Source organism: Aquarana catesbeiana, linkage group LG02, assembly GCF_042186555.1.
Source record: "Aquarana catesbeiana isolate 2022-GZ linkage group LG02, ASM4218655v1, whole genome shotgun sequence".
In the NCBI taxonomy this organism is placed as follows: domain Eukaryota; kingdom Metazoa; phylum Chordata; class Amphibia; order Anura; family Ranidae; genus Aquarana; species Aquarana catesbeiana.
Genome location: NC_133325.1, coordinates 455252956 through 455269662, shown reverse-complemented (window position 1 = coordinate 455269662; position 16707 = coordinate 455252956). Strand labels below are relative to the sequence as shown.

General features: G+C 43.0%; 1 protein-coding gene across 3 annotated transcripts in view; it reads right to left on the bottom strand.

Moving 5' to 3' along the window:
* Positions 1-16707, bottom strand: part of MAP7D1 (MAP7 domain containing 1) — a 162977-nt gene that overhangs the window by 97374 nt on the left and 48896 nt on the right. Inside the window, exon 1 of one of the 3 annotated variants that reach the window (XM_073615612.1) lies at positions 7981-8005. The exons of the other annotated variants lie outside the window; for them this stretch is intronic. Coding sequence (XP_073471713.1) covers positions 7981-7990 — 10 coding nt within the window. The 5' untranslated portion in view covers positions 7991-8005. Of the gene's footprint in view, positions 1-7980; positions 8006-16707 lie in introns of those variants that run through there. 3 annotated transcript variants of the gene reach the window in all.

Sequence of the window (16707 nt, the reverse complement as noted above, 5' to 3'; positions counted from 1 at the left end):
CAAGCAAAGGGCCGCATCTGGCCCCCAGGCTACAGTTTGGAGACCACTGCTCTATTCCAATGGTCTTAAACAGCGGTGGTCAGTCCATGAAAGGCAAGCCCCCCTAATTTCCATGCGGGGCGCCGGACGCATAGAAATCTACAGGGTTGTTTTTTTGTTTTTTTTTGTGAAGCACATGATTAAAGTCGGAGGCTCTAACTGGCTTCAAAAAGGTTGGGCTCAGGGTGCAGAGCACTGTGCACAAAAGGCTCACGCACCTGTGACATTAGCGGATCAACATTCACTATAGTCTTCCTGCATCTCCTCCCAGCCAATCAGGAAAGGAAGTGGGTCCTAAGACCAGATTGGCCAGGAGAATCAGCGACTGGATTGGCCGGAAGGAGAAGGCGGGGGAAGCTGCTCGCAACCTGGATGGGGTAAGTGTGGGGCTGTCTGACGAGCGGGCGGGGAGGCTGGGTTGTTTGTCCCCCCCCCCCCCAAAAAAATGGAGCACCAGCCACCATTGGTCTTAAAGCAGTGGTAAAGTCTGTTAGTCCCAAAAAAACCCACCCACTTGTGACATTAGTGAATCAACATTCGCTATGGTCTTCCTGCTTCTCCTCCCAGCCAATCAGGACAGGAAGTGGGTCCTAAGACCAGATTGGTTGGGAGAAGCAGTGACCGGATTGTCTAAGAGGAGAAGCTGGGGAAGCCACTCGTGACCTGGATGGGGTAAGTGCGGGGCTGGCAGGCTTTCGTGCGGGTGAGTGGGGGGATTTGTTTGCCACCCCCCAAAAAAATGGAGCACCAGCCACCATTGGTCTTCAAGCAGAGGTAAAATCTGCCATTAGTCCAAAAAAAAAACAAAAAAAAAAAAAAAAAACAAAAAAAAACAAAAAAAACAAAAAAAACAAAAAAAAAAAACAAACAGAAACATTTGCCTTTCACACTGATGCGCTTTTCAGGCATTTTAGTGCTAAAAATAGCGCCTGAAAAGCGCGTCTCATGCCTCCCCGGTGTGAAAGCCCGAGTGAGCTTGCAAGATGGGAAAAAAAGTCCTGCAAGCACCATCTTTGGGGCGGTTTGGGAGCGGTGTATACATTGAAATGAATGGGCAGCACTGCCGAAGCGCCTGCAAAACGGTTCGGCAGCGCCGCAATATGGGTGCTTTTAACCCTTTCTTCAGCCACTAGTGGGGGTTAAAAGCACCCAGCTAGTGGCCTTAAAGCGCAGCCCCAGTGTGGAAGGGGTTTAAATGACTCAATGCTCCAAATAGCTATTTCAGTTCTTACATCGTTCAGTGGTGTAGGCTGCTCTCTCCCTGCCGTTTCCAAATCTGGTGCCATCTTGTGTGTCTCCTTGTGTTTATCCCCCCATCCCTTCTTGCATCCTCTACTGATGAGATTTGTTTGTTTGTTACCATTTCTAGCTACCTACTAAACATCCCTTTAACGCCATTCACTGAACCACTTCCAGGTATGGGTCAAATTAAATTTTATATGATAATTTTCTAAAAACCATATTAATTTTTGAATTTTTACACCTCATGACCAAGAGGATTTGCTACTATACAATTGCAACACCACATTTTTTCTTGCAGGACTTGCCTTTCGGCCTCAGTGGAGCATCAAGTGCCTACTTTTTTGTACGCCCTTTATGGGCTTTCTCTTCTTTCTTTTTTGAAGAGAATACTACATATATACACTTTATACCTTGATAGTAACCTTACGGTTACCTATATAGAAATCTTTTCTCCTTTTTTTTGGCAAATACTTTTTTCTTGGTATCAAGAACATGCTGGGTAGATAAACCATGTCAGTGCCGCTGTTTTTAACTTAAAATGTCATGGAATGCCAAGTCAGCTAAATACAGTGTTAATGTAAGTAGAAAAGTAATGAAAAATATATCATGTACTTTTTCTATGTATACTTATATGCTTACTATTGTTTTTTCAATATGTTTCCTTCAATATAGAACTATCTGTAACTCACACCCACCCCTGTGGAAGGAGGCTTATTAACTCCGAAACGCGTCGGGTGCAAGATTATCGCTTTAAAACAAGCACTGTACCTATGTTAAAATTGCTTGACTCGCATTCCCAATAATTGCTACTATATTATTGTCATATCTTTTATTGTTCCAATTAATAAATTACTCTTTTGTACTATATATATACTCTTTTACGTCCCTTTGTATGTGCCTGTAAAGTCCACCATTAGGGGAACCCTCCTTTTTTCCTCTACTGATGAAAGCAACAAATTCCCACATAGATGGACTAAAAGGAGGCAGGCCAAGTCAACTCAGGGGTTGGTTTACTAAAGGCAAAAAGACAATTTGCAAGTGCAGTTGCTCCAGAGTTTAGTAAATGAGGCAAAGCTTTGCTTTACAATGAATACCCAATCACAAGCAAGAAATTTACAACAGCATTTTTGCTTGCACATGATTGGATGATGGAAGCCAGCCGAGCTTTACCACATTTACTAAGCTCTGGAGCAACTGCACTTGCATAGTGCACAATCTATTTGCCTTTAATAAATCAACCCCATAGACTCGAGGGCATTTATGCCAGAGATCCATGATTAATTCATCTTGGCAAAGGTGCTTTGCACATCTCGGCAGAGCAGGATGACAACATATGATGGAATGTGCAATCGCTAGTGACATCACCAGAAAAATTATCAACAATAATAAAAATGAACAAAAAAGGGCTTTGCAGGATGGGGATAACAAGAGTCAGTAGTACAAAAATTATGCTTGCATGAGTTCAAGTTACGATTTTGACTTTACAATTGCTTTAAATATAATAATATAGCGCCAACAGTTTACACAGCTTTTTACAACTTGAGGGTAGACAGTACAAATACAATACACTTTAATACAGTAGAAATTAGAGGGCCCTGCACCTTAGAGCTTACAATCTAAGAGGGAAGGTAATCATCATCTAATGCATCTAAAGCATTACAGATAACATCTCCAGTCACAGACAGAGACATGTACTAAGATTCAATAACATAGTTAGAAATGGCATTTCTGTGTTCAGGTCACTACTGACAAGGATACAGAAGAGCAAAGATTGCAGGATTCTTTAATGTCTTAATGATAGCCTCCTGTTACACGTCTTGGCAAATGGTTATTATCTGCATTTCTACTTTTAGCTGATGCTGCACCACACAGCAAAGATACATTTCCTGTACAATACCATAGCATTCTGAACAACTCAACACAGCATCATGTGGGGGAGTGCAAAGGAAAGGAGAGAAAGATTTTAACACTTTTCATACTTCTGATCTATTCTCAATAAATATTTTAGCACTTTAGGATATTACATGCAATATAGGTCCAAGCCTAACTACGGTCAACATTTTTTTCTCTGTTATTTTTGAGCCCTCATGCACACAGGCTGTTAAAATAACGTTATGAAAACGCCAGTATCTTTGCAGTGATTTTTTTTTAACTTTTTTCAGCTTTTTTCAGCGTTTTTGCAATAGCGTTTTTGAGCGTTTTTCCGCGATAGCGTTTTTTAGCGGTTTTTTTTTCAAATTTTTTTTTTTTTTTTTTCAATGGACCAAAAACGTTAAAAAACGTTGGTGAATTACGTTTTTGAGCGTTTTTCAGCGTTAGAGCGTTTTTACAGCTGAAAAACGTCTCTCAGAACCCACTGGTCCTGGTTTTTTTTTACAGCTTAAAAACGCCTATGCCACTTGCAGCTCAAAAACGCCTAGGTGGGCATGAAGCCATAGACTAACATAGACAGGCCTTTTTAAGCTGCAAAAAAGCTCAAAAAAGCAGCTGTAAAAACGTCCATGTGCATGAGGACTGATAGTCGAGAAAAATTTGCCAGATTTGCTCCTCTTTTTTTTTTTTTTGTCCCTTACTTCCTTTCCTTGTGAAATCGGGGCAAGAATGGCAGTGACTGTCACCCACACAGGGAGGTATAGCCAGCAAAAAAACCTTGTCAGAATCCTTCCCAATTTTGTTAGGTGTACATCTGGGCAAAACAAAAAAAACATACAATTCATCTCCCCTTGTTTTATCCATTAAAAATGCTGCAAATACAGAATAAAAACAGTTGATCTACCCAAAATGTGGTATGTCTGCTATATTACAGAATTCCACCCATCTCTGTTGTACCGCAGAGGCACACATTGATTTCTTATCCAGAAAAACAATGATGTTGCCTTGACTCAAAAGAGCCTACCTACATAACGTGTATATAAGGAGAGGGCACTTGTGACGGCGTCTGTAGGAACTGAGCTCCCAACAGGCCCCCCTGCCAAACTTTGGCATGCCGGATGATGTTACTAAAATGAATATAAACTAATCTTAAACTACAAGAAGGAACAAAATAATGCTGCAACATGATCCAGATTTGTGGAAAAAAAAAAAAATCTGACATGGATATTTATACAAATCCTTAAGGCTGCTTTCACATTGGGGCGGACGGGTGTTGACGGTAAAACGCCGCTAGTTTTAGCAGCACTTTACCGTCATTTTAGCAGCGCTATTCGGCCGATTTTAAACCCATGCTAGTGGCCGAATAAAGGTTTAAATCTACCCATGCATCGCCGCTGCCGAAGCTCTTTGCAGGCGCTTCGGCAGCGGTACCCATTAATTTCATTTCAATGGGCAGGAGCGGTTTATACATCACTCCTTCACCACCCCAAAGATGCTGTTTGTAGGCCTTCTTTTATCATCCTGCCAGCGCATCGCCTCAGTGTGAAAGCACTCAGTCTTTCACACTGGGACTGCAGGGGAGGTGTTTTCAGCCGCATTACAGGCGTAATTTTTAGCCCAGAAGCACCTGAAAAATGCCCCAGTGTGAAAGGGGTCTTAGACTAAAGCGGGGTATACACCAAGTTTTTTTTTTTCCCTGAAAGATCCCTACAACAGATGTGGATGCAGGGTTAAACCCGCCACGCTATTGTATTCTGACAGGAGGGACCCCCCATCAGAATACACAGATCAGCGATGCAGCCAGTGGCTGGTTTTCCAGTAGGACTGTTCAATGACCATCTTCTGTTGAACAGACAGGGATACACACACACACAGAAATGTGTCAGGTCCCTGCTATACCAGATGATTTTTGGTATGTGTATACCCAGCTTAACCACTTGCCGACCACACTATAGCAAAAAATGACAGCTAAAGTGTGGTTGACCAGTTCTGGGAGGGTATCATACAACGTCCTGTTATGATCGTGCTCTCACTGCTGCTCGCACTGTGATCACTATGTCTTTTGGACACAGCTGATCACAGAACAGGATGAACAGCCAATCACAGCATCTCTTTACCACGTGATCAGCTGTGTCCAATCACAGCTGATCATGATGTGAAAACACTTGCCGGTGATCAGCCATTCCCTTTGTCACGCTGTCACAGCGTGAGGAGAGAGCCAGTCACCGGCTAGTGTGAAAGGGGACATCTGCACTGATCAGTGTCCTGATGATCAGTGCAGCCCCAACAGTGCAAATCAGTGCCCATCAGTGCCGCCTCAGCCGTGCCCATCAGTGCCGCCTCAGCCGCGCCCATCAGTGCCGCCTCAGCCGCGCCCATCAGTGCCGCCTCAGCCGCGCCCATCAGTGCCGCCTCAGCCGCGCCCATCAGAAAAAAATTACCCGTTTGCAAAATGTAACAAACTAAGAATTACTTTTTTTTCCCAAATTATTTGGTCTTTGTTTAGCAATAAACAAAAAACCCAGTGGGGATTATATACCACCAAAATAAAGCTCTATTTGTGTGAAAAAAAATTATAAAAAAAAAGTCATATGGGTACAGCGTTGCATGACCGCACAATTGTCATTCAAAGTGTGACGGTGATGAAAGCTGAAAATTGGCCTAGGCAGGAAGGGGGTGAAATGGCCCAGTAGGCAAGTGGTTAAAGTGGAACTTCACTAATCCAACCAACATTGACTATTTTTATTCTTTATGCTGATAATATTAGTAAATAGTTAGGAATGTATATTATATTTACTTGTTTTAAACTTTTGTTTACAATTCTTCAGTTACCTCCTAGTTTCCATGCCTAGACAAATGATGTCATACGTCCCAGGAGTCCTCTGAGGGGGAGGAGGGTTTTCTCAGCTAAGCATACCCTCCTGGCTGCATGCCTAAGCTAAGGACAGATGGATTCCATATTCCAGGAAGTAAATTAATCTGCCTTTACTTAACCTCCCTGGCGGTATGATTATTTCAGATTTTAGGTGCTGAAAGCGGTACCATTATTTTGCACAGAAATTTGGCGTTTTATATTGTAGGCCTGTAATTCTTAGGAATAGTTCACTTAAATCTGTCCAAACAAGAGTCTAGTAGACATCCCGGGTATGATAAAGTTTGAAAAACGAAATAAAAAATTATAATATAATAAATAACTATAAATAATTAAAACACATAATAATATAATAATAATAAAAATTATATAATAATGTAATCAAATCAAAAACACTGAAATTTGCTCAGTTCCAGAATTTTAGCTTTTATTACTTTTAGTGTTTGATGACGGATCTCCCCACAAATCACTATCGCTCAATTCTGCAAGTGATCATAATTTATTATCGCTTTTTTCTAGCTGGTCTAAAACCACTTTTGATGTAAAGAGACAGTTTTGGTTGCTATGGACAATCTCCAGTTTCCAGGCAGAAAGAACAGTTTTATATATATAAAACTGCATGCAGGACACTGGGCAGACCACTAGGGACAAAGGGGATGTGTAATTATTTGATACAGTACTGTAATCTGTAAGATTACAGTATGCTGTATCTAAACTGTGTGTTTCACTTTTGAATTTGCCGCCGAACTCCGTCCCCGTGCGTCGCAACGCTCGCAGGGAACGGAGCTCGGCACTGTGAATCGAGCGAGACACAGCGGCTCGCCGATCACAGCGGGGAGACATCGCAGGATCCAGGGGACAAGGTAAGTAAACTCTTCCTGGATCCTGCGATGCAAGCCCGAGTCTGGCTCGGGGATACCGCTTTTGGTATGTAAAATCCACCCCGAGCCAGACTCGGGAATACCGCCAGGGGGGTTAAAAGAGAAGTATGGGTATTATTTTTATTTTTGATTCATACTTGCCTAGTTGGATGCAGCATCTGTCCCCTGGGTCCTTGCCCCCCGGGAGCTTGCCGAGAGGCTGAGCCGGGTGCCAATCCAGGGATCTGGGTGGATCCCCACTCCATGGACGAACTGCACTCCTGTGATCCATAGGAGAAGTACAGCCAAAGGTGCTTTGGCCGTACTTCTCCTTTAAGATAACCACAGCCAGAAATGCTAGAGGGTGTTTTTCAAAGTGATTTTTCTCAGCAAAATAAAGCATGGAGACATGGATGGATGGGGGAGTTTGCTTTGAACATTACAAATGAATTAAATTGTAATTTTAGTTTGTGCTGCTTAGATGCAGTATAGTCTGCTTTAAATTCAACAAGACGAGTTTGCCAAGCGTCACTTGTCATACTCACCCACTGAAGTCAATGGGATTGGGTCAAAACCATGTTCCAAACACAGCTATGGTGGTTGCTCTGTGGTAGTTCAGTGTAAAATCCACATTGGGATTGAAAAAGAAAATAAATAAACGGCATTAAGGAGGCGCCTCCTGAATGCCTATAACTGTCTCTAAACCTCTGAAAAAGCAATCCACCCCAGATTGCTTTTTAGAGGGCCAGTAGAGTCTGCTGCCCATATGAATGATCCCCTAGAAATGTGTTCTTGTTTGTATCGCCCTAATACAGACAGAGAACAATAAAAACCACACAGGGGCTCTAACCCTTCTTGTTGTGGCTGGAGCTGAGCTTTCAGCATCGTCCCCTTTTTCAGAGGCCTCTCTACCCGGCATGTGCAACTTCTACTTACCAAAACGCACCAACTACCAGTTGCATCACCATTACAACCAACTGACCTTACTTGGCCTGAATGTTCTCTACCTTTTTAAAGAAATGAAACACAAAAACAGAACATAACAATTGAGAAATTAAATGCAGCAGAGCTGCAAAGAGCTGTTTTTCATGTTACCTTGTGTCATTTCAATCGGAGTGTTGGTCCAAGGCAAGGCTGGACTCGTGCACCTTAACAGATCTGAGTGCAGTACTAGCTGTAATCGTACCCTGCATGACGTGTGCTACAGGGAGTACAGGCTGGACTATCTTATGCTGGAGGCAGCTGGCTTACTTCAATGTGACATTAGGTGAGGCACTGTGCTCGGAGCATGGGTCAGAAAGTACCCACCCATAGGCATAAAGTGATTGGGCCCTGATCCAGCTGGAAAGTGGCCAATCTGTGCAGACACCATTGGACTAAGTAGAAGAAGCTATCCCTGACACTGGATTTTCCCATCTGATCACTACTGTACCCCACACTCCTCCAGACATGGCATAAACCTGCATGCTCAGCCAGTGTGATCATGCATATTTATGATAGCTTGACTGTACTATATAATAAGCGTGCAATGTTGTATTATGTTCTATGGTGCTGCTACCAGAAATGGACTCAATCTAGGCTCAGACTGGATACATCCCAATGGGTATACAAAAATATTTGTAAAAACTGAGCCATTGACCGAGAAGGATATGATAATGAGGCTCAAATGTGGAGTGTAATAACAGAAGGCAAGCTGTAGCTGGATACAGATATTTGAGGTGTGGGTTTAGTGAAATCTAGAGCTGGGGAACTAGACTAATATGCAGGGCTTTTTTTCTGGGAGAATAGGTGCAGGAACTCCCCCCGTCTGAATCACCCCTTGTCTCTGCCCCTACCTACCTCTGACCACCGTCCCTTGATTCCACCACCTACCCACCTACCAGTACTGCCCCATTTAGAGAATACAGAACCAAGTATTGTTTTGTGGTGCTAAATCATTTGTATGAAACATGTCGATGATAAAAAGAAAAGCAGTAAAATAGATCCCCTGCAGCCAGGAACAATAGAATCCCAGCAATAGATCCCCATACAACAATAGACTCCCCCAGCAACAATGGACTCCACCCAACAACAATAGATTCCCTGCAGCAACAGTGAACCACCCACAACAAAATATCACACCCAAGCAACATTAGACCCCCCCAGCAGCAACAACAGATCAGCATCAATAGCTCCTCCAGCACACTCCACACCACATGCTATTACATACATTCAGTGCTGGAGGTGCCGAAACTGTGTTCCTGCTGAAAAAGCCCTGCTAATATGTATAAAAATATCTATGCAATTTTGACTAGTCAACCAGAAAATGGTTTCTTAGAAAACAATCATTATGTTGCCCAAATGGCTCTTTTATAGGGCCATTTGGTTAGCCCAAACCACTGACCAGCAAGCAGCTGGACAATGACGTAAGCTGTCCAAATGGCCCCTTAAAAGCAAGCAATGGTTCAGCTCATGAGACTTAAAGCAGTTTTAAGCCCAAAAGCAAAAATTCAGTAAACTTTAATGGCTGGATTTGTGTTCTTTTTTTTAGGCTTTTTGTACTTTAGTTTCACCTGGTGATCTGGCCAGGAAATTCCGACAACAAATGTCCAATGGAGCCTACACACGGTCGGAATTTCCGACAACAAGCTCCCATCGAACATTTGTTGTCGGAAATTCCGAATGTGTGTACGCGGTATTAGAGGGTCTCGATTCTGGATGAAGGAGCAACAGAGAAACCTCTGGACAGTAACAATGTCAATCGGAAGAGAGGGTAATGTTAGCTGGAGTTCTGCTTTAATCTGTTATGCCGTGTACACACGAGCAGACCTTTTGGCCGGACTGGTCCGACAGACCAAATCCGGGGGACAATCCAACCGCGTGTGGGCTCCGTCGGACCTGCAGCAGACTTTTTCGTGTGAAAATCTGTAGGCGTTTAGATTTGGAACATGTTTCAAATTTGTCCAATGGACTCGAGTCCGGTCGAAAAATCCGCTCGTCTGTATGCTAGTCCGACGAACTAAAACCGACGCTAGGGCAGCTATTGACTACTGGCTATCAACTTCCTTATTTTAGTCCGGTCGTACGTCATCACATACGAATCCTTTGGACTTTGGTGTGATCGTGTGTAGGCAAGTCCGTTCGTTCAAAAGTCCGTCGAAAGTCCGTCAGAAAGACTGTCGGACCTTTGTTGCTGGGAAGTCCGCCCGTGTGTACGTGGCATAAGTCAAGTCCATTTAAATCTGATAATCCAGCTAACACTTTTTTAAGCAGTTACAACAGTTTTCCTTTCAGGATAGAAGTTTTAAATAATTTATTTAAAGCTGACCATCGTTAGCACCCCTGTCAGTCTGTGGTAAACTTTTGGTCTCATCCCTCTAACTGCCACTCTGCTGAAAAGTTTAAAACAACATATTTACAGCTAAAGTCCCTGCAGTTCTCTTTACTCCTACCCCATCCCTCCTCAATTAAAACTGGTGACTGCCATGTCCCTGACTGATGTCCCTGCTCTCGCAGCCTTCTCGGATTTCCCCATCATAGTCCCTATGCTTGCTGCCTCATGGGTTAACAGTGGTTGGTGGACAGATAAATCATCATGGCCAGCTGGCTGAACACAAAGAGGCGTGGGGCCCCAGGCTGTGACACCAGAGCAGTGGATTGCAGCAGAACAATCCGCTGGGCAGATGAGTATGTGTACTGAACACAATAATGTACAAAAGGCAACGTCAGCGGCTGCATGCAACCGTACAGGTTTAGGAGATATTCATTTTACCTACAGGTAAGCCTCATTATAGGCTTACCTGTAGGTAAAAATTTAAAAAAAAAAAAAAAAAAAAAAAAAAAACGGGTTCACAACCACTGTCAGAATTTTATTGGCATTCATAAGGAAGAGTGAGCTACTGTTATGTTGGCCATACACTATATAAAAAATCGGCCGAACCCATTTTCGAAAAACATACATTCGGCCACGAGCGCAAAACGGTAGTGCCATCATGTAATGACTGATAAATCGTTCAGTGGACATAAATGAATGCATTTTTTGTTTGTTTGTTTTCTTTACATATACCTTAACCTTTCAATTTATCGTTCGTTTGGCAGAGAATTTCCAAACTTGTCCTTCGTTTTTTCGGCTCAAAAACATCCATTAACTAGCCGAAAAACGAACAAACTGTCTAAATGACCGAATTTTGGACGATTTTTCATATAGTGTATGGCCAGCATTAGTCTTGTTTTTAGGACACATGGAGCTGAGCTTTAATTCATCAAGCAGTACTGAGATACGTAATGCAGTGTTCAGTCATCGCATTTCTAAATGACAGGAATAAAAAAAATAAAAAACATTGGGTTTGGTTTGGCATTAACGCAAATCTTCACACCGCTGATGACATCACTGCTTTGCACAATCATAGGGCTTTCTTGGCAGAAGACAAACATGCCGAGTAGAAATGTTGGCAGAGCAGGGTATGGGTGTGCATGTGTGTATACACAGACACACGCCATGAGCTCACATACATATCCCATGCTATCTATGCAAATATGAACCCTTAATAGCCACATAAAGCTCCACTTTAATGATACTTCCAAGGACATTGTGCATGGACATTAAAAGGGGTTGTAATCCCTCGCCGTTTTTCACTTTAATGCATTAATGTGAAAAACATTATTGAATGTAGCAGTGCCCCCGAGCCCCCCTTATACTTACCATTGGCTCCCACTGCTGTCAATCAAATCCAATGACGTAGGCGCCAGGGGGCGGGGCCGAGTCATACATTCAGCGGCTAATGCTGGACTCGGGAGTGCGCCCGCAAGGTAACCCTCCGGGAGAGCGCTTCTTCTAGGGGGTTATCTGATGTGGGGAGGAGCCGCGAGAGCCTCCAGGGGACCCCAGAAGACAAGGATCGGGGCCACTCTGTGCAAAACGAGCTGCACAGTGGAGGTAAGTACGATATGTTTGTTATTTAAAAAAGAAAAAAAAAAAAAAAAAAAGGAACCTTTACAATCACTTTAAGGCCTGCCTCACACATATGCATTTTTTAGTGTGTTATCAGTTTTGCAGAAACACACTACAGTCCATTTAACATGGTTTCCAATGGGTCACATTCACATCTGTGCATTTTATGAAAAGGGCCAGGGACTTTTTTTTGGTTCCACAGCCTTCAATGGATCAAAAACGTGTATTGAGAAAAGCAAAATGCACCTGGAATATACAAACTGCAACCTGCATAGGTGTGAACCAGGCCTAAACTGCTAGGGATGTAGGGGATGGGTGGATGAGGGCGGCAGACAGATTTCCAGGTACACTCTACTACTGAGCTATTGACAGAAGATCGATTTTGTCCTAGACACTGCCCAGCTAGGCTGGGGATAAAGAGATAGCAGTACTTATAGGAGCAATGCTGGGTCAGGGACAGCACGGTGCATTATATCTAGGCATACTACAGCTGTATAGAAAACACAATCACCAAGAATAATGGGCTGTTAAGCCAAGAATAGAGGATCAGGAGATTTCCAAGGACACTTGCTGACCTCAGGAATGAGATAAAGTGGTATTTGCAGAGGAAACCCTATGCTGAGGATGGCTGACATTTGTATGGTTTAACCCCTTCCCGCCGACCGTACGCAGATATGCGTACTCGGCTTTCGGGGGTTATACCGGGATGATGCCCGCAGCTGCAGGCATCATCCCAGTACCGTTGTTTAGAGCCGGCGATTGGCTATCCGTGTATAACAACCGATGCGGCTAAAAGCCGCTCGGCTGTTATACCAGAGCAGCGGGAGGGGGACGTCCCCCCCTCCCGCCGCCTTCCGCCGCTCTTACCGGGCCTCCCGGTCGATCCGGAGGCTCAGTGACCAATCCGATGCCTCCGGCGGCTCTGGGCAGGCTGGAACGAAGCTGTGGGTGGCTTCATTCCAGCCTTCAAACTGTAAACGCGGAAGAGACGTCATGACGTCACTTCCCATTTACTCGGCTGCCAATGGCGCCGGTTTTTAAAAAGTACACAGTATTCAGAATTGCCGTTTTCGGCGATCTGAATGCTTTGAAGTGTAAAGGAGGGATGGGGGGTCAAACACAATTTATGAATTTAAAAATAAATAAAATAAATAAGAAAAGAAAAAAAAAATTTTTAAAGCGCCCCCGTCCCCGCAAGCTCGCGCAGCAAAGAAAACAAATACGGAAGTCGCGCACGCATATGTAAACGGTGTTCAAATCACACATGTGAGGTATCACCGCGATCGTCAGAGCGAGAGCAATAATTCTAGCACTAGACCTCTTCTGTAACTCTAACCTGGTAACCGTAAAAAAATTTAAAGCGTCACATATGGAAATTCTTAGGTACCGTAGTTTGTCGCCATTCCACGAGTGCGTGCAATTATAAAGGGTGACATGTTTGGTATCCATTTACTCGGCGTAACATCATCTTTCACATGATACAAAAAAATTGGGGTAAATTTACTGTTTGGATTTTTTAAAATTCATGAAAGTGTCCCTTTTCCAAAAATTTGCATTTACAACACCGCTGCACAAATACCGTGTGATAAAAAATATTGCAACGATCTCAATTTTATTCTCTAGATTCTCTGCTAAAAAAATATACATAATGTTTGGGGGTTCTAAGTAATTTTCTAGCAAAAAAAATACGGATTTTAACTTGTAAACACCGAATTTCAAAAATAGGCTTAGTCATGAAAGGGTTAAAAGGCTGCTTATCCAGTGATGAGGGTGCAGTGACATTTGCAGGGGAAGGAAGGAAGGAAGGAAGGAAGGAAGGAAGGAAGGAAGGAAGGAAGGAAGGAAGGAAGGAAGGAAGGAAGGAAGGAAGGAAGGAAGGAAGGAAGGAAGGAAGGAAGGAAGAAAGTAAAAATAACGTTATAAAAAACGTCAGTAGTGATGTTTTTCAACCTCTTACAACTTTTGTGCAATAGCGTTTTTTAGTTGAATTAACAGCCACACGTCTGTCACTAACCACACTTTGATATATGTATAAAAGATGGCAGTTTAATAACTCGCCAAATTCTCATTCCAGAACCCCTCCCCATTTCTACCTTTCATTGACATCTCAATGTCTGATCAATTTTTCATTTCTTTGTATAACAAGTTCCCATGTGGAGTGTTCTACTGAGTACAAAATCACATAAGTTCAATTATTGAGGATGACAGGACACAACTGGTACTGCCAGGATCCTTGACAGTTATAAACGGTCAGCAAACAACTGTACTTCTTAATGGCCAACTAAAACACGGATGATGACTATTTTAGTCTTTTTTAAACTCCAGGCAAAACAAGTTAAATACACAATAAAATACTTACAGTATTATGGGAGCTGGTTTATCTGCCAGAGTATTTGTATTTCTGTCCATCCAGTTATAAGCTTTACACAACTCTGCTACACAGCACAGCCCTGCCAAGTAGGAGAGGGGACCTGAACTTACTGATACAATTTCACTCACTTACAGATCTCACCCCAGGCTGTGACTGGACATTGAAAAGAGAAGCAGGGCACTGATGATCTCATCTCTTGGTCACCCTGCTCTCTTCTCCTAGCCCCCTGGCCCTGAAAAACAACAGATTGGCTCCCTGTGCTGCTTCTCCCTCCCCCTCACTGTGATCTGCTGTACAGTAGACTCCAAGAGACTGATACAAAGTCAAACTTAGGTATGTACTGTACACTGCTTGTATTTAAGAGCTTTAACGCTAAACTTTAGGTGGATATAAAAAGGCACACATTTATTGGAGATTTGTAATAATTGAAGTACAATTTTTTTTAGTGTTGGATAGAGTGCAGAAGGATTAGAACACCTGTCAGTTTTCATTGCTGTCGGTGTCCCCATTAGGGAGATTCCCCCTCTCTCTTTGTCCTGTTTACCATTATCATTGAAAGTAAAAGAATATACTAAAATGTGGGTTGTCCCCAGAAAAGTATTAGAGAGGAAATCTTCCAATGGGGACACTAATTCTGGTGACCTGGGGGTCCGCAAGGAATTTTACTTAGTTTGCAGATATTTTCACTCACTTCCCGTTTGGCTATGGGACAGGAAGTGAAGGGAAATCTCCCCAACAGGACAAAGATGGCAAATATAAAACTTACAGGGGTTATAAACCTCCCTTACTCTAATCAAAATTAAAAATTAAATTAAAAAAAAAGGTTTTGCATATATTTCTACTTTAATACATCATGTTGTTTTTTACTGTGTATTCTAGCCTGTCGTATATTTTGGCAGTCTACTGGCAATGGGCTATACGCATCACCTGTGACTCCTGGATGCTGAAATGCCCCTAGTTTTTATTATGTATGGGCAGATGCATGCTGTGCACAAGTCCCCACAAATATATTTATTGATTACATTGCTGCATTCATTTTTTTTTTTTTATATGCCTAGAATTTAGCTAAAAGGCTCAGTTCACAATGCTGTGGCATTGGATCCTACTTGTGAGACCCCAAGTCGCATGATCTGGCAAATTCAACGTTATCCTATGAGAGCTGTCTTAGCTGATACTAAACAAGTCGCTCCAACTTTAGAAAATGTTCCTGCACTACATTGGTCTGACTTGGGTGCGATTTCACCCCTTGTACAGGTTTCTAAATAGCATCCAAGTCAGATCAAGTCGGAAGGAAGTTGCAGGGCAAATTCGTCCAACTTTGCCGTCACAGCAGTGTGAACCGAGCCTTGATTTTTATTGTATATAGTTGTGAGCTGGGAGATTTTAGGGCTCTGCGTTGTACCCTATGTTACAGAGTGTGACCTGGGATGTGACACATCCAGCCGCAGGGGAATGTTGCTTTGTGCTGCATCCCTTCATCTTTTCTGATGTGAATCACCAGGAGTCACTTCCTGCCTCTCCCCAAATGACTAGAGGAATGCACAGCTTTCTGAAAAGCATTCTGCCACTTACAGAGAAAGAGAAACACCTGAGACAGTGATTCAGCTCAGGTATGACACATCGGGATACAAAGTCGATTTCTGACATGGAATAAGAGGACGATTGGCTAACAGTTGGTCATTAAAAGAGAGTCAGGAATTTGTCTTTATTTCACCCTTGCAATTTACAGGATTCCACATGAATTGAGGAAGTACTTTAAAAACATGTTTTATATGTGCTGCTTCACATGCTGAGCCAATAGGGCATCACTTACAGAGATTGCAATCTGTCAGCAAACCATGCTCTTATCTTCAACCCTACAAGTTAGTACTAGCTAGAACTTTCAGTGCTGGGGGTGACTTGACGAGGTAACCTAAAAGAGAAGTATGGGTTTTAATTTTTTTTTTTTTTTTGCAGAATCTCTCTAAGACTAAGAACCGAGTAATCAAACACTGCTGATCGTTTGGTTCTCAGGGCTCTCTGCCCCCCCCCCCCCCCTTCTCCCACGCTCATTGGAGCGCTGAGCTGTGGAGGGGGCAGGAATGGCCGGCTCAGGCTCTCCATGGCTCACTGAGAGGCTGGGTGCCCACCAGTTAATATCAGTGCCACCTATCAATGCCCAAGAGTGCCACCTATCAATGCCCACCAATGATGCCAATCAGTGCCTCATTGGTGCCATCTAGCAGTGCTGCCTATCAGTGTCACCTACCAGTGCCAATTACTGCCACCCATCAGTGCAACCTCTCATTGCCCACCAGTGCCACCTGAGTGCCCACCAGTGCCTCCTTATCAGTGCCCATCAGTACCGCCTTATCAGTGCCACAATATCAGTACCCATCAGTGCCGTATATTAGTGCCCATCAGTACTGCCTCATCAGCGTACATGAATGAAGGAGAAAAATTACCTGTTTGCAAAATTTTATAACAAAATATAAAACCATTTCGTATTGTTTTCAAAATTTTGTCTTTTTTCATTTTTTTA